Source organism: Labrus mixtus, chromosome 15, assembly GCF_963584025.1.
Source record: "Labrus mixtus chromosome 15, fLabMix1.1, whole genome shotgun sequence".
Classification (NCBI taxonomy): domain Eukaryota; kingdom Metazoa; phylum Chordata; class Actinopteri; order Labriformes; family Labridae; genus Labrus; species Labrus mixtus.
In genome coordinates this window covers 15,190,507-15,208,396 of record NC_083626.1, presented here as the reverse complement: position 1 = coordinate 15,208,396, position 17,890 = coordinate 15,190,507, and the positions used below count along the sequence as shown (strand labels likewise).

At 40.7% G+C, this 17,890-nt stretch overlaps 2 protein-coding genes across 2 annotated transcripts in view; both read right to left on the bottom strand.

Moving 5' to 3' along the window:
• hoxc10a (homeobox C10a) overlaps positions 1 to 1,625 on the bottom strand; it is a 3,610-nt gene extending 1,985 nt beyond the window's left edge. Inside the window, exon 1 of the mRNA XM_061058752.1 lies at positions 718 to 1,625. Within this exon, the coding sequence (XP_060914735.1) occupies positions 718 to 1,432 (715 nt within the window). The 5' untranslated portion in view covers positions 1,433 to 1,625. The remainder of the gene's footprint in view (positions 1 to 717) is intronic.
• A 7,248-nt stretch (positions 1,626 to 8,873) lies between these two features.
• On the bottom strand, positions 8,874 to 12,617 carry hoxc11a (homeobox C11a). Its single transcript, XM_061057616.1, has 2 exons — positions 11,352 to 12,617; positions 8,874 to 9,907 (listed from the first exon to the last, which is right to left on the bottom strand). The coding sequence occupies exons 1-2, from the start codon at positions 12,205 to 12,207 to the stop codon at positions 9,675 to 9,677; spliced, it is 1,089 nt and encodes a 362-aa protein (XP_060913599.1). The 5' UTR covers positions 12,208 to 12,617; the 3' UTR covers positions 8,874 to 9,674.
• Positions 12,618 to 17,890: the final 5,273 nt, after the last annotated feature.

Here is a 17,890-nt window from a genome sequence, read left to right as displayed (position 1 = left end):
GACTTGTGCTGGGACTCTCACTTGACATGATTATGTTTTAGAAACTGGTCTGAATTATCTCGAATTTTCGTTGTATTGGCGCAAAAAATGGAAAACTGTATTAATAACATATTAAATGATCCATAAAAATAACGCTGAGAAGTGCTCCCTCAGGTAATAAATAGGCCAGGCCAATCCACTACGACAAACTTTTTTCAACTGTGGCGTAAAACCGTTGAATTTTATGTTGGCTAAAAACCACAAATTTTGAGGCGTAAAATGGTGCTGTTAAAATAGTTACTTCTTCCAATGTAAATGACCCATGTCAAGGAAGGGAGAGAGAGAGAGAGAGAGAGAGGGAGAGAGTATTGTGTGTGTGTGCATGTGTGTAAGCGTGTTTATTTCAATGATAACTGCCCATCTCACATTCTCACATTAATGGAAAGGTGTTAAATGCCACGGGCATCGTAACCCCTGCTAGGCGGGCCCTTCAAAGGCCCATACAGCCCTTATGACTGCTATCAAACACCAGCGTGCATTATTGGGCCGTGACGTAACACAACGTGCACACGCAACACATGAAGAACTAACACACACGGGAAGTCATGAAGTTAAACCAGTACAACTATGTTTGTGTAGGCTAGCTATTTGTGTTTGTGCGTTTATATGCGTGTGTATGTAGGCTACATGTGTGTATCGGGGAGGAGGAGGGGGGGGGGGGGGGGTTTGAATATATACCTTTTGATTCCCCGTCCGAGTTATCTGAGCAGCTGTCACTCTTGGCCTTCTCCTCCTTCCTGCTCTGACACTCATCTGCCTCTGAAACCTCTCTCGCTGTTTTTTTGCTGAAACGTATTGTCGTCTCTGATGCTGACTCAACAGATGTCTCCAAGTGTGTGAGGGAGAAGCCGGAGGGGAACGGCTGCTGCTCGTCCCGCTGTGGCCTCTCTGCGCTGCTGAACACCTGGAAACAGCCACTGGACGAAGCGGAGGTCCGCTCAGGCCGGCGGCTATTGTCTCCCAGCCGGATGTATGTGGCTGACTCTGTTGTCTGCTGTTTCCCGTTATTGCTGTCATCCTGATAGAGGCAACAAAACGCCTCCTCTTTGACGTTGCCCGCTGGAAACGAGCAGGGTTGTAAACACTGGGCAACAGGTTGTTGGTCCCTGCCGGGTTTGGAGCCTGGAGTCCATGTGGGCAGCTGTGCAGACAGGTAGGACGCATCCTGGTAGCCGCTGAGAGGCTCCCCGGCCGGAGGAAGCTCGTCTCTTTTGGAGAGTGAAGACGGTCCGACCTTCCCCATGTTTCTCATCACTGAGTATCCGTACTCTGCTGCTGTGTGGATGTACATTCCGGGGTTGCTGGAATAACCGTCACCCCTGAAGGAAGACGATCCTCCCATTATGGAATCCATGAGGAAGTTTCCGGGCGCTATATTATTCGGACATGACATTTTGGCATTTGGTACCACAAGGATGGTTTTGCGTGTTCAGCGGGTCTGAACTATTCGGGATTCCTGCAGGAGAATCAGGACAGTAGGATGCTGACATCTTTTGGAGGGGGGTGCAAAAATATCAGGAACATAATTATGGATGCTGGGAGACATGTCATGTGATTTTCAGACCAATAGCGGCGTGGAAGTGGCCTTGATGCTCCAGACTGACGTGACGTCAGCGCGGTCAAGTTGGGAATTTTGCAGCTTTTTGATGGAGCAAGAGCGCCACCTAGTGGCCACCAGCCTGTAAGGACACCAGGCCCTGCAGCAGGGGGAACAAAGGACGGATGCTGCAGCAGGATTACTACGTGGCTTTTCAGTGTTTATATTCTGATTAATTTGAGAACTTTACATGTTTGAAAGATAATTCAGTTTAATCCTCGTGTGATTTAATGTGTCGCCTGAGCCGTGGACGTGGAGCCACCGAGGAATTGTCATGAGATGTGCATTTATTGTCAGCCGTTTTAGTTTGTTTTTCACTGATTTGCTTTGTGGTTGCTACCGATAAAGGAAGGTAAGCAGTTCACATTTGTTTTTAGAATGGTACAAAAAGGTGAAGGTCCCTGTAAAGAATTTAACGTTGGAGTATACCTACCCGTAAAACTACAGAGTCAGCTTTCACTTTCTTGACTCTGTGAAGTAGTCTTAAAATGAAATGTCCGCTTTTTAAATCAGCCTGCTAAATTTGATTGTGAAAACTTCCTTTATTTGTTTTACTCGCATTATTTCGAAGGTTTAGGATAGTTTTCATAGCCTTCATTTATATTTCAAATAATTCTTCGGCCTGATGTAGTTTGACCCTGAGATTATTGTTTTCTTCATGTGACTAGTACTTCAACAGAACTTGACATGAATTCATTAAAATGCAATTTTACCAGAACAATAAGTTTACTCAGTTCATAGTTTGACTGTACGTGAAACCGCACTTGGTCGTTTATCTCGGTTTTAATATGGAATATGTTTTACGGTATTAATAGTCGCCAGATAAGTGATAGTGGACGTTGGGCCTATGAGGATAATTATTATCGTGTGTTAAATAAAAACTAAATCCTGGTAGAATTACGTCAAACATGGGTTAGCGTTTCCTCTTCTTCTTTTTATTTCCTTTGACATTAAACATCTTCAAGCGTAATTCGCTGCGTATCCGCCGAGCTCCTGTAATAAAGGCTACAATTAATTATCACTGAAGGATTATTCCTGTTTACGTGTGGTTTCAGTTATTTAAATAGAGGAAAATAATGCTTATCTTTTTCTGTGTTGTTAGTGTAATTGTCAGAATACGATTTGTAGGCCAGATGAGTTGTATTGTGAATTAAGAATGGCTCTCCTCGGGATGAATACGTTTTTTTACACACATTTGTGCACTTTTTTTTAGGCTTTTTGGGACGAAAATGGTTGAGTAACTCACATTATTCCTCTCCTTTCACATGTAGATGAAATAAATGTAAGACACTATGGGAAACGCTGCAGTGTTGTGGACGTTGGAATAGGGAATTTGAGAAAATGAGAATTGCGTTGAATAATTTTAACACACCTAAAATAAAACCTTAAAACTATTAGTTAGACTTCTTCTTCAAAATAGTTTATTCACAGTCTCCACATTGGAGAATACATTTTGTAGGCTAACTATTAAAATGTGATACTCCAGTGAGGGATTGAGGTTTTATTATTTAATTTGTGTTTATAAAATGAAATTAGTTTGTAGCGCACGTGACACATTTTGCTGTCACTTTCGAGGTTGTGCTCAGTTAAAAACCCCCCTCGTTTCTTTGGGATATTTGTTGTCATGTGTTGTGTTATGTGAAACCTTGTTTTGTCTCAGCTGCAGTCAGATCTTCGCTTTAGGACATTTCATCCAGTCCAAACCGACCGGCGAAAGAAAACTGCTGAAAGCTAAAGCCGAGAACAAAATGTTTCCAAGGACCGACCACACGAGAACTAGTGCAAAACATAATGCAATACATTTACATTTTATTTTAGATTGATATATTCTGCACTTTATTAAATATAATTTGTAGAGCTACGTGCCCAAATGTATGTCGCATCCGTTTTTTTCATTGTTCTCAAACAGATAATTAATGGAGTTTGTTAGCCTAGCAACGTATCTCGAGTACACATTTAAAAATTATGCAAATAATGATAACATGAGTTTAGCCAATTTGAAATGTTCAATGAAAAGCACAATGTGTGCACGTGCGCCTGTCTGTCTGCCTCGGTCTGTCTGTGTTTGTTCAGTGCAGTATCATTCTCAAAGGCAAGGGCAGACTATTATTGTATGTCTTCAAATACCACTCTGCATTTGATGAGACAGGAATGTTGGTTCACAGAGGTGTATTGAGCCTACTCATTGAAAGTGAAATAAATAGTTAAAAGAAAACAATAACCATGTGTCTTCGTGCTAATTTTCATTCCAAACATATGACGCAAACATGGCCGATCATGTTAGCTGAGAATCTTGCCACTGCATTTTTTGTTACTTTTATATTAATTGTGAGGACACACCATGGAAGGACAATTTGTTGCTGTGGTTGTTACAAACGGAGGCCTGAAGAAAACTAAATCAAAGTTAAACACTGGCATGCATGTAAGTTAAGACTTTACACGATGACTTGTGTTTCTCACACAAAACCGGAAAATGTTAGGGGGGAAAGTCATATTAATGGTTTTATTTTCACATCCATCTTTCTTTCATCCAAACACACATTCTGCCTCATTTAGGGGACACATTAATAACCAGACTGAATGTATAGCCTCCTAAGAATCTCACACCACTGACACACACACACACACCGCTTTATTGCACATTCACACCTGGCCTGCAGGCTATCTCCAGCTCCGCCTAGCACCAAAAAAGTAATAAAAACAAATTATATGTGTACAACTTTTCAAGCAGCACTGAGCTCTAAATAATGCTAACATTTCACAGGAGAAGCTGAGAACATCACGATGCCTCAGAGCTGCTGATGTGACCTCATATACCTGGCGGAGCAGAAAATGTCTTTTATATAAAGTCAGAGGGCTGAAATGATTATTGGGAACAGAATACCTGTTGCGATGTCACACACCTGGCAGAGTAACACAATAAGGATGATTTCACAGACCTGGCAGCAACATAGAGGGAGCAGTGTAATGGTGCAGGACAACCCGTGTGGGAAAATGTGAATTATGACACTACAGATATAACATGTATTACATATATATAGTTTGTGATAAAAACACATTCAAAACAAATATTGTGCAAAATATGAGCCTGTAACAATCACACGCGATAGTGTAGTGGGTGCAGTATTATGACCCAGTTGAAAAGTAAAAAAGTACGTTGGTGGTGAGACCAAAAGGCGGCCAATTATATATTACGTAATGAACCTGAATGGGCTTATTAGCGCTACATTTGTTTCTAATGAGTAATCAGAATGAAAATGCAAATTAAAGCTAATGAAAGGTTTCACCGAACATGCATACCTTTCTGATTCCATAACACAATGTGAATCGGGTTATCCAAGTCGATTTCTCGGAACAAGAGCAAATGTTTTTTGTTGTTGTTGTTTTTGTTTCTAGACATTGCTTCAAATTTCGGCGTTTTGTTCCTACAGGAGCCAATTAGTTTTTTTTTAATACAACAATTCAAGCAACAACACATGAAGGGATTTTCACATGCAGAACATGGAGTCACGTGTGAAGAATTTCCATACACATTTAGTTGACCATGACCAAGACACACAGACACACACACAGACAGACACAGACACACACACAGACACACACACAGACACAGACACACACACACACACACACACACACACACACACACACACACACACACACACACACACACACACACACACACACACACACACACGACTTGGACCAGTATTTTACAAAGGTCTTTACACTTGTCTAAACTTTAGTCAGTACTTTTGCCACTAACTTGTGATCCGATTGATAGCAGTGGAGCAGGCTCGGGTGCTGAATGGTGCGACACAGCCGAGCTCGGTAGCTTTCCTCAGTGCACTAATCAGGAGCCACTGGGGCGACAAAACGAAACACTATACTGGCAGCCACTTTGAAATATCTTTCCAGTTAGATATGAGGTGTCTCTGCTTTGTGTCTCTCGTGCTGCTGCACACTCAATGCAAGTGCAGATACACGGTGTCACAATCGTGTAAGTTCTTAATTAAAAACCAGAGAAGAAACCCGCCATCAAAGTACAGCAGCATTGCTTTATTATCACGACCACAACAAAAAAAACAACAACACAGAAGCTGCCGTCTCTAGCTTTAAACCTGCTAGGATAAACTGAGGTTGGGGGCAACAATAAATAAATACAAAAAGAAGTACAGAATGCGTAAGTGTAAATTCAATCGTTTTGAGATGTTTTTTGTTTGTTGTTGCAGCAATAGCAGGAGCTGGTTTTATAGCGTCGAACTGTTTTATGGCCCTATAGAACAGGAAAGGTGCTGAGATGTGAGCACTACACTGTAGTATAAAACCATTCAATAGCCTATAACCACTTGATTAGTATTTGCAGAGGGAAAAAAAAGAATACACCTACTTTTACTTCACATTTAATAACGCAATAACACTTTCAAACTGATGATTAGATAACATCCGGATACAAATATTTGCAAAGGTGACTAAAATAGTATCGAAATCATCTCTGTTTAAATCCCTATTGTGTCTAGTCAGTTTTCAGTATACAAGACACAAAGTCTTTTTATAATTCTAATTTTGTATAATTTTTTTTGCATAGATTATTTAGTATAGTAGTATAAAGACGCTATATATTTCATTATGTTGACTTTTTTTTTGGTCTTTTCTTTCCAAGGGGGCTAATTACAACTTTAATAATAAACCCACTCTCTTCTGGGGAGAAAAGATATTTATAAAGGCTATAACTAACACAGAAACCCCAAATAATCAAGCCTTAACAATGCTTTAATTGCAATAGATAGAACTTGGATGTTGAAAAAAAAACTCCTGTTTGTCAAGCTGAAGTAGGCTAAATATTTTTTCTCTCATATTTTTATGATAATGGGCTAGTACATGGTTCTCCTCTTCTGCATTAAAAAAAACACCGCCATTTTCTTTTTAACCACAACACCCAAGTGCAAAATCCGTACTTGCAGGAGCTGCATTCCAGCAGAGCTGACAGTCCTTCTGCCACACACAACTCATCACAGGCTGTCTCTGTAGGCCTACGTCTAATAATACCACTCTGATGTCATTGAGGCATCCATGTCAGGAAGCGTTTTCAGGATCCCGTAGAGGAAACAACACAGCGCGGAGGCCCGGGGGACTCCTGGCCCCCGTGTGGTTGATAGACAACATTTGCAGGAGCCTCTGCAGCGCGCTCTGTTAGTGACGTTGTGCGTTGGGGAAACCAGCAAATTATGCACGTCACCGTCCCAGGGCCAAGGTTGGTGGGTGTGGCGAGGGAGAGGTACTTCTATAGCCTTGATCTCCGCGAGTGTGCGTCGCCTTTTCATTGTCAGAAAGGCCCCCATGCCCTTCCTGATATTACTATGACATATGCAGATTGGTTCTCGATTCAATTCGACAAAATACCTGCCAAGATGTTTAATGTATGCGCCACACACTGTGCGTCACGTGGACCCAAGCAGAGTCCCGCCTTCCCCTCCTTTTCCTCTTCTTCTAATTAACTTCAAAACTAAACCTCTATACCTAACTCATCCAAACGTTTAACTAGAAAGCATGCAAAGGCCTGTCTGAAACGTCTTTGATCCCCGCACAGGAGTCCCGTCTGAAGACAGCATTCAAAGGATAGACTGAGACTCCCACGCAATGCACGCACGAAAAGTCCTGTTGCACTTACAGAACCACCCATAACGACACGCACACTGCGACAGCCACACACCGACATGTTGTTTTACTTCTTTTGAGAATACAAATATAGGCCTACAGTTTATATCAACACGGTTTAAAGCGCCTCATGCGTGAAAACGTATACATTTTACAAGGACAATAAAGTGTATTTACTGGGCGTGCTAAAGCTGGCCAAGTTACCTGCTGTAGTTTAATGTGAGGGGTCAAAGTTGGTCTGCGTACACATTCCATTTTCTGTTCCCACTCACTCCCATTGGCCCGCTCCACCGCGGCACACATTTCCGGGCTAAAGGGGCTCCTTGATTCCACTTTATTGCAGCGGGTTAAAGGTGAAGGCCTTGACATTATTGAAGTTCAAAGACTACATTTAATTATAAATTGTAGTTAATGCACACGTGCAATCATCATGCATATGCTGGTTGCACGGGAACACAAGTGGGTGACACACACACACACACGCACGCACGCACACACACACACACACACACGCGCGCGCGCGCACACACACACACACGCACGCGCACACACGCACGCGCACGCGCACACACACACACACACACACACACACACACACACACACAGACAAACACACACACAGACACAAAATGCCGTTTATTATTTCCTTTCCCCTAGTTAACTCTTGTTTAACTCATAACACGTGGCCCCAATTAGTCAACAAATATTTATTAATACGTGACGAGTTGAAAGAGGTGGTTGTTCGTGCAAAGACAAATAGTCTTGTTTGATTTGCAAGACATTGAGAATTACGCGGTATTTTAAAGGCCAAATCAGGCGGAAAAAATGTATTAAAATAGAACAGGAATTACGCTAAATCTCCACTATGGGAGGTCTCTGGTTGTTTTCTCAATTGCAGCCTATAGCAGAGTGGACATGACGCTTGTGTACAGAGGGGGTTGGGGTTGACTTTGCACACTGCACAGTCCGAGTTCATGTCGAAACCTCTTGCCCCCCCAACACCCCCAACCCTTCGGACATCCAGTTTTGCTTGTTTACTATTTACTGCGGAAGTGAACGGCATTCCCCCCGAACAGACGGTGCAATTAAGAGAAAAAAATAGCCATTTAGTGCCTCTGTCTTTATGGCAGTGTCTAGACTACAAGAGTGGCGATTCCATTTAGTGGGCACTAAAAAAGAGGTTATCATTGCACACTCTTTCTCTACATTTCTAAGATGTGGCCTCTATCTTGGGTTAGCACGCTTGCTTACATTTAAACATGATCTTTTGCTGTGGTGTAACTGAACGACAGCCTAAAATTCGACAAGTGTAGGCCCGCAGACTCTGTTCATCCAAATCGACCGCAGAAACTGTGTGTATCCACACGAAGAGACTCTTAACACAAGTTGGAAACGTGCTAATGTTTTGTAGCAATCTGTATTATCAGTTTGAGCTAAAACAAACATTTAGAAACAGAATTTGGAGAAAAAAAAAAGAAAAAAAAAAGGCGCACGAGAAAATAAAAAACTGCGACACAACATTATCAGTAATGATCATTATCTCAATGATCATTACGGTAGCACAAAAAGCACAAAGTCGTTATGTTTTGCCTATATGGTTCTGTTTATTTAATATGTATTATATTAATGATACACAGGCCAACAATCTGTTCCTCCTCTCTGGAACCCAAAGCACCAATGTTTGAGCAAATAATTTAACGAGTGTTGGCATTAAAGCTGTTAAACGTTGAATGGTGTACTGAAAAATAGCAGCAGGGAGAAAGAGGGAAAGGAAATTCAACAAACGCCTATTTACAGTCACGAATGCACATTGCATAGGCTACTCTGTACAGGGGGGGGGATATACTTTCACAGATTGGACGTCACAGTTCTCGATGGCGAAAAGAAAAATGCAGCCTGGAGATTTGCTATAACTTGTTTAAACTCTGGTCGAGAAACAATAAGATAATGATATACTATATACAAAGACCAGAGAGAAGGGAAGAGCTCAAAGTTGTCTGCGCAATACGGATTCAAATTTTCAGATACATTTGATATTTTAACAACAAATATGTTTATATGAACAATAGAATAAACACGATGGAGAATGGTGATAAATAGAGGGAAATATTCAAGAACAGCATTAGGTATAAATGATTATTCTATGGAGGCCTTTATTTCTGGGGACCAGCAATAGAAATTCACCGCCGCCCGAGGGGCAATAAGAAAATGGCGACTTTATCCCATGCAGGCCTATGACTCCCACTGTCCGCTTTAACATTGCACTGTTGGTGATGTGGGCTCCTTTAAAAAATGGTTATGCCCACGATTACAATTCAATGAGACATGAGAAGGCCTTAATGTCACTGACCAACACTGTGACACTTTTTCTGCTCCATGCTCACAACAGGGGGTTTCCAGAAAAGTACTGCAGGCGATCTCTGCTCAGCTTCTTCTCTTTCATTCTCCTGTTTTGGAACCAGATTTTAACCTGGCGGTCGGTGAGGTTTAACATTCGGGAGAGCTGCAGCCTTTTCTCTTTGTTGATGTAAACGTTAAAGAAGAATTCCCGCTCCAGCTCTCGGATCTGAAACTTGGAATATGGACACCGCTTCTTCCTTGTACGAGGAGTGCCTGAAGGAAAACAAAAAAACACAGAACAATTTCAAAATAAAGGAGAAATAGCAGCAAGGTCACATGATTTAAAAATAATAATAATAATAATTTTAAAGAAATAAAATAGAAGAAAAAAATAGATTTTCACTGAGACATGCCTCATAAGCATTTCGTTTCAGAAGCATTAGTAATGATAACATTTCAGACAACAGTTATCAGGCTATCAGATAAACCGACCATAAGGAGTGTTAAATATCCGAATCGCTTGGATGGAAATAATATCATCTTACAGCCTCTAAGTACGTGTTTATCTGTTATAAATATACAACAACTAAAGCATTTCAGCGCATTATGTGCGCCACATTCCTCTGGAGCTAAACTAACTATTTACACAATCTTCTGGCACTAAGTAGAAATACGTTGACCATGTTTGAAAGAATGACCTCTTGCAGTCCTCTGTGGCCCTTTACCTTTTTTATCAAACATGTGATTCTTTTTCTTCTTTTATTATTGTTGGGTTTTCTGCATGGGAGAGATGCAAGCTGCAGCCTCAGTTAGCTTGCATGTGCAGCCTGCCTGGGCTAATTCAATGAGCATGAGGCTTACCAGCCATAAAGGAAATATGAGCAGCAATAACAGCCATTTTGGCGTTTAATAAGAACTATTATACTCCCCAGGAAACAGTAAAGATAACAATTTATTAGTAATATACATTAGTTTCCAATCACGCAAATCATTTATAGAGAGGAAGGATGCTAAACGAAAGCTAAATGGATTTAGGCTTTGCCTTTTTCCTGCGGCTAATAATGAAATAGTATCATTTGTAGTCCTCTGCCTGCTGTTAAGATATAAAGGGAAAACACTCGATTTAACATTGATTAATTTAATGTGTGTAAATGATAGATAGATAGATAGATAGATAGATAGATAGATAGATACATAGATAGATAGATAGATAGATAGATAGATAGATAGATAGATAGATACATAGATAGATAGATAGATAGATAGATAGATAGATAGATAGATAGATAGGATAAGATAAAACCGTAAATGCTGTAATACACAGGGCAGCAAGTTTTTCGAGGAAACCCAGTACTAAAAAGAAAATTCACAAGATGCCAAAAGCAATGTTCTGCCCAATTGGTTTTTACTCTCGACAGCCCAACGAGAAAATCCCTTAAAATGCCTAACGCAAGTTCATGATCAAAGTTAACATTTGTCACAATAGCTCTCTCTTAAAAATTTCACAGACTCTCACCATACAGGCGTCTGTGTATAACATCCCCCTTTTTTTTCAAAGCGCTTTCCCATCGTAAAAATTCTTCTCGTTGCAAGAAAGAGCTTTGTAGGGTTATAATAAAATCCTTTGAATGCTTATAAAACTCCACATAAAATCTGACCGACAAAACACCGGGCTAGTCCCCTTAACCTTCCCCATTTTACTGCTCGGTATACCTACTCGAGTGGCTGCTCTTGCTGGCGGTGCCGTCCTTGGTTGTTGCGGAGGAAGAAGTACACGAGCCCGAATTTGTATGTTCCTCCTCATCCTCTGGGTCTTTTTCCTGCTCAGGAGCTCCGGGTACCGAGGCTGTGGTCTGCTGCTGCTGGGGGTCGCTTTCCAGCTTTCCCCCCTCGCCCTTTTGTAAACAATTGTCTGACTGATTGTCCGTGCTGCTGCAGTACGCCGTCTCGAAAAAGCGATCGAAACCTTGCGGGAGGACGTTGTTTTTCCCCACGCCGGAGTAAAAACCTGTGGAGGGGTGATTGGAGCCCGGGTGGGTGTGATGGTGATGGTGGTGGCTGTACACACTCTCGTTCTTCATGAGCATTTCTGTCATGGTGGATGGTGGAAGACAGTCTCTATGCACCAGATCCTCTCCCGAGTAGCACGATGCATAATTGCTTCTGTGGTGCCATTTACTAGCAGGGTCCAAGCCGTAGGAAACTTCCCGTACCGGCGGTACTTGAGACAGATTTGTGGAATAAGGGTAGCTGATTTGCCGGGACGGGGCCTGTGGAAGGAACGAGGAGACGGCAGAAAACTCGGGGACGTAGTAAGTGCAGCTGGGGAGGTATATGTTGGACGCGCAGCCCGTCCTGTCCCCAAACTCGGATGTCCGGTCTTTGCGCGTCTGGGAGCAGAAGTTGCCCAGATTCACCGAGTTAAACATCTTTCTCTCTCTCTCGTACTCCGCACTATAGATAGATGTTTTGGATACGAGCTGCAGCAGAAGGGAAAAATTTGGGAAGGCGAGATGACGCGCAATCCGTCTAAGTCGCCCCGCAGACACGTGATCGAAAGTAGATATTGTCATATATCAATTTGGAAGAGTTGGATGTGTAGGAGTGGTTGGCTTTAGGTAAGATCTCAGCGGTTCAAACGAATAATTTTCCAAACACCACAGGCGCACGAAGAAAACCAGTAACAGATTCATGTTTGCAGCCTTATGACAATTAGAGAGATATGTGTGTGTTTATGTGCATGGGCTGCTGCTAGGCTAGCTGAGCTGCTACAGCTCCTTAAACAGGCACAGCACTAGAACTGCACAGTGCACTCACTCACATGAACTTACTACTATTATGGAGATTTACGGCAAATATATTGTTATTATGATTATTATTAGTGTTATTATTTCTAAGACTATCCCTACACAGCCAACTGTAATATTAACATTTAACCACAAAATAAGGTATTACCATCATAGTCACCTACACACAGAATCAAATCTGCATTAAGAGACCACTCTTAGTCACTAATAGCTGTAAATGAAACCCAGATAAAATATAAAACACTTCCAAAGCTGTCCCATGAGCTAACACCTCGTTTCACAATTAAAAGAAAAAAGTGAACAAATCACGGTGACAAATCTGTGAGTCGCCTCAGGACATTTTTACATAGTGGTCCGTGTATATGCAGTAGATCATTTGATAATGGTTACAGTATTTGTTATCATGCCTTTAATTTTCTTTAATAGAGGAAGAGTGAGTCTGTTGCACACGGGACTGTTTAACTAAGGTGTGGATGAGCCCGGCACTCCTGATTGATGTTATGCAACATATTTGTTTTTCTCTTTAAACAACTGTTTTTAAAGAATAACCTTGCTATGCCAGACCAGTGTGCACGACTATAATTATGTAGTAAATGAATTTGAAGAAGCCGTTAAAAAAAAAAGAAGCTAAATACACAAAGGATGCATGCTGTTTTGCACGCTGAAGTAATCGGCTCGCTCCCATTATTCCCTTTGACTTTGGATCATGACAGAGTCCATGGAGGACAAACTGCGCAATTCAAGTTCCTGGAGTTCCTGCAGGATGACTACCAGAGAAGCCCTGGGACCTTCATCTCCAGAGAGAAAATGTGCCATGGAAACACAAACACTAAAAACGTAATTACTGCTCTGAAAAAAAAAGCTGGAATCAGTATTATTGGAGAGATAACTGACAGCACCGCATTGTGTGATCTTCTTATTATTAAATATCCAGATCGATGAGAGGGGATAGAATGGCTCCTTAGGCTCACTATAGTTGATCAAACTAAATGGTTTGGTTGCAGCTTTTGACTAAGAGCTTAAAAGCAGAGCAACAATTAGTGTTTTTGTTAACGGCTGCTTACAGGCCATTCAGACTGAGCTTATTGACCAGGCAGTGTGAATGTATCCAACGTTTCCCTCTAAAATGAAATAAGTCCCAGCTGATATGTCAAGCTGCTGTGATCATTTTATCTTCTAGAGAAATGTCGACATTAAAGTGAGTCTGTTAAAAACAGAGGCATTCCCTCCGGAGTTTTCTTTTTCTGAATAAAATGTATTAAATGAATGGTTTGAAGAAAAGATGCGCCTGCGTGTTCTTTCCTGCGTCATTGTAAACTTTTAATTGTCCTGTTGAGGGCCATCTTGGATTCTTTATAGACTAACTGTTACTTTCACAAGGTGAAATTAATATGATGGTCAATTGTTTATGATTATAGGCTACTTCCTAAATGTTGCAAAGGACTCTTGAATTATTATCCAATATTCCAATAACACTATAATTCTATTACGATCACACATGGGACACCTGCGATGCTCAAAAATAATTGAAAACAAAGTTAGTGTCTTTGGTGATTTTAAACAGCAAGGACAAGAAAAAGCAACACCATCAGAGCTCAGCTTTGGACATTTGAGTCCATTGCAGGGGTGTTTGTAAAAAAAAAAATGGCATTGGCATTAGTTTGTTTACTACCCCAACAGACAAAAGGTTGTCTCACATGATGCATCCTGCATCCAAGTACAAAGAAAGCAGACAGCTGTCCAGACACAGCACTTGAATTTGACCACTAAAATCCTCTCTACGTCCACCATAAAACTCCGAATGGCTGTAGTAACGCTAAATCCCTTTGTTCTATAGAAAACCGTAAAGGTTGAGAATGAGAGGAATTTGGATTTCAGCAACTGGATAATCGGAAACTTACAAAAAAAGAACAAAAAACACAGATGCATTCAATTGTAAACGACAAACAACGTAACACATTTTCTTCAACTTGGTTTTGGTGTCTACTTCAGAAATGCAGCAAGTTAGGCCAGAAATAAAAAAACAAGTACTACTTTGTAGCGTCTTTCTTGTGCTAAATGTTAATCTAAATGAATCCCAATAAATGTAAACTTGACAAGCAGAACGCAAAAACAAAAATATAAACGTTGATTTATGCGCCGTGAAGCACTGCTTCTGGGGTGACGTTTGGAACAGGAACAACGGCAGCTTTGGAAATATTTGTGTAAACATGCTGGCCTGTGGCCTGAACGGACACATGCTCGACACATGCTGCACAGCTAGTGTTGTACAGTTCCATAACAATAATAATAATAATTCGCACATCAAAATGTCACTGTCTGCTTTAACAACGTTAAATATATAGTGCACTGTAAATTTAAAAAAGTTCATATAACGCCTGACTCAGATTTGAATTTCAATATTTAAAAACCGAAAAGCCGCAATATTACTTAGCCTTTAATAAATGTTCTGAATTATCGCTTTTAAAATTGGTTCCTATGTCAACATCCCTCTGATTATAGCAGCACATCTGCGGAATTAAAAAAAAATCATTTGGCAATAAGTAAAAACCACAAACTTTTCTTTCAGCAGGCAATAACAGAACAGCAGACAGTCCAAAACAATATTGTCGGATCATTTCCTCATCATAATCATTTCACTGATGCGTATTAGCGCGGTATAAATAAGTAATGTGAGGGTATGAATAAGTGATGCACTAATAAAATTCAAAAGTTAGGGCTGCTGATCAAGTGAAGAATGCGAAAGAGGAGTTTAAAAGACTACACAACACACAAGAGGAATTAAGGTGTTTAAACGAATGGGAAACAACCCTCCTGGCTGCGTTTTAGTCACAGTATTTGTCATAACGTGGCAAAATATGAGCATCTAACGTACATCACTTGGTAATATCCACCTTCAGATGGTTTGAACACTGGCTATTCTCGCTTTGGTGCGCCCTGTCCATCAGTCAAAGAAAAAGGTTTCACATGTGTTTGTTTCCTTGCATGGACGACTCTCAGCAGCTGATATTCTGCTAGCAGTAGGACCCAGCAAAGTTTGATTTGGTTGCACCAAACGAGCAGCCAGGAATATGCAGAGTTTGCACGCAAAGGGGTCTGTAACCGACTTATCAATCTTCTTCTATTCTGTCTTCAAAGGACTTCTGCACGACGAACATAGTCGGAAAATATTTTCAGTAGCCAGTATTGTCAGTAACTGAAAATATTTTCAGTAGCCATTTTTTTTTTTCAGTTGCGTGCGCAAAAACAGAGGCTTTTGTAAACATTGACCATTCTTCGCTTAAATATCACCGTTGGAGCAAACTTTACGACTGTGTCTGTGGAATTTAAGTTATGTATTGCAACCTAGCGCCATAATTACAATGGTTAACCTAGGTGTCACTCTCTTGTTAAGAAGAACTCCTAGTTCAAAAAGGACGTTCCTAAATATTGCAGCGTGTTTGGCATTGCGTCGATATATCCTATGCCAACACATACACACACAAGAACACACACACACACACACACACACACACACACACACACACACACACACACACACACACACACACACACACACACACACACACACACACACGCACAATGGGCGCAGTTCACTAAGACACTGCTGCACAGTTAGCTGAAGTCAAGGCTAAATGTGGGAAGCCTGTGTAATCATATTACTGTCCCCTCATGGCCTAGATAAGTTTAATTGGATGTAAGTCGGGCAGTTAAACTTGGTTGTATGAGCTGCGAACAGTTTCAAGCAGCACTAAAGAGCCTTGTTTTTTTTACTGAGGTCTCAGTGAATGCACCATGCGTGAAGCGTTTGTGGTGGCAACAATAGCTTACAAGATAAGGACGTGTGTTGCTGTTACATTTAGAGCAATCTCCAGAGTGTATTTCTCTTTCAACCACTAGGACATAAAGCTTTCACAACAATGTGTTAAACTTTTTTTATTGGAAGTATTAAATGATTTTCACATCTCACGAAATCCCCCTATACTGACAGCTGGCTCCATGTCCTATGACCTGGAAATACCTGGAAGTTCTTTTTTTCTTTTTTTTTACAGAAAACAGTAAACAGTGAATTAGTGTACTATCTTTGAACAAAATGTAGATTATATCAAAGTGAGCTAGTGTTTAATAATTTGCTAGAGGGCCTCTGAACTTCACGGTTAATACTATTATACAAAGAGCATTTTGTGTGCAGAAATTACTTGAGGCTATGCCCTGTCACATGACGATATATTTAAACAATATGGTCAGGCGCGGCTTGTATCTCTATTATCTGCTAAATTAATCAGATATATCTGTAACAACATTTAAAAACCAAAATAAATAATGTGACCATTTTTTAAAAGCAACATTATGTTGATTAAATATCCCAAATAAACAGCATTTGCGAGGTTTCCGAAATTACGCACAAGACGGCACAATATTACGCACGACCTGCGAACTATTATGCATTGGATTGTTCTTGATTTGGTAAAATTACAGGTGACTATCTTAATGTGTTAAAAGTGACAAAATCATAACATTTGGTTAGATTTCAACCAAGCATGCCGATTTGCAGAAAATCGATATTGATATTTGTCAGAAGTTTTACGCACGTGTTTAACTTGGTGGTATTTTTTCTCATTGTGTGGTAAGAGATCAAAGTATTAGGCCGTTTGTAAGCAGGACGAAAATGAGGTGACGTGTGGATTCATGGTTAAGTAAAAAGAATTACATGGAAAAATATTTGTCATTGTTTGTTCTATTCGAGCCAACCCAGGCAGTGTTATTATTTAAAACCAATTTAAAGGAAGCGCGCACTTGGTTGTTCTCTTCAAAGCGGGGTAAAAATGCATTATTTTTGTTTGCGCTAGCCCTGCACAGTAGTGCTTTAGTGTATGGACCCAAAATAGAAACTCTGAGCTTTGCGCTTTAGACTCGGATATCATTGAAATGCCTGCCCAAACACTTTGCTCTGATGTTTGCCTTGCCGTCTGAGCTGCAGATTTTCCAAGCTTTTCCACAGCGCCAGAACCTTTACACACACTGGACATAAATATGCTGATGTTCATGTTGGGATGAAATGTATATTCCAGGCTCCACTGCCTATTCACTGAAGCGATAGCAAAGAAAACTTGAATAGATGACCAAAAGAAATTACACATTGTAATAAACTGGCAGAGCTTTAAGAGCAACCGCAGCTCTGTGCTGCATACTTGACCTTCAGTGAGTGATTAGGGCCCAAGCGCCGCCTGCAAAGGTTAGTCCACATCCAAAATGCTCGAAATTATGAAGGAATGTGTAATATGTAAAACTCGAGAGAGAGAATTATCAGTTTATTTAGAAAATTAAATATACGACGGGAAAACGTCGATAGTAATACGGGGTACATTTTACTTAAAATATGACACAAGGCGCTGACAAACATCTTATTTCACGTTTCTACTATGTTGTAACGATCTAATTACACATT

Bases quoted from the DNA above. Each gene is read 5' to 3' on its own strand.
- hoxc11a (XM_061057616.1), bottom strand. From the start codon at position 12,207: ATGACAATATCTACTTTCGATCACGTGTCTGCGGGGCGACTTAGACGG. The intron at 9,908-11,351 runs GTAGGTATACCG...GTTTTCCTTCAG, and splicing joins CAGCAAGAGCAGCCACTCGA to GCACTCCTCGTACAAGGAAG.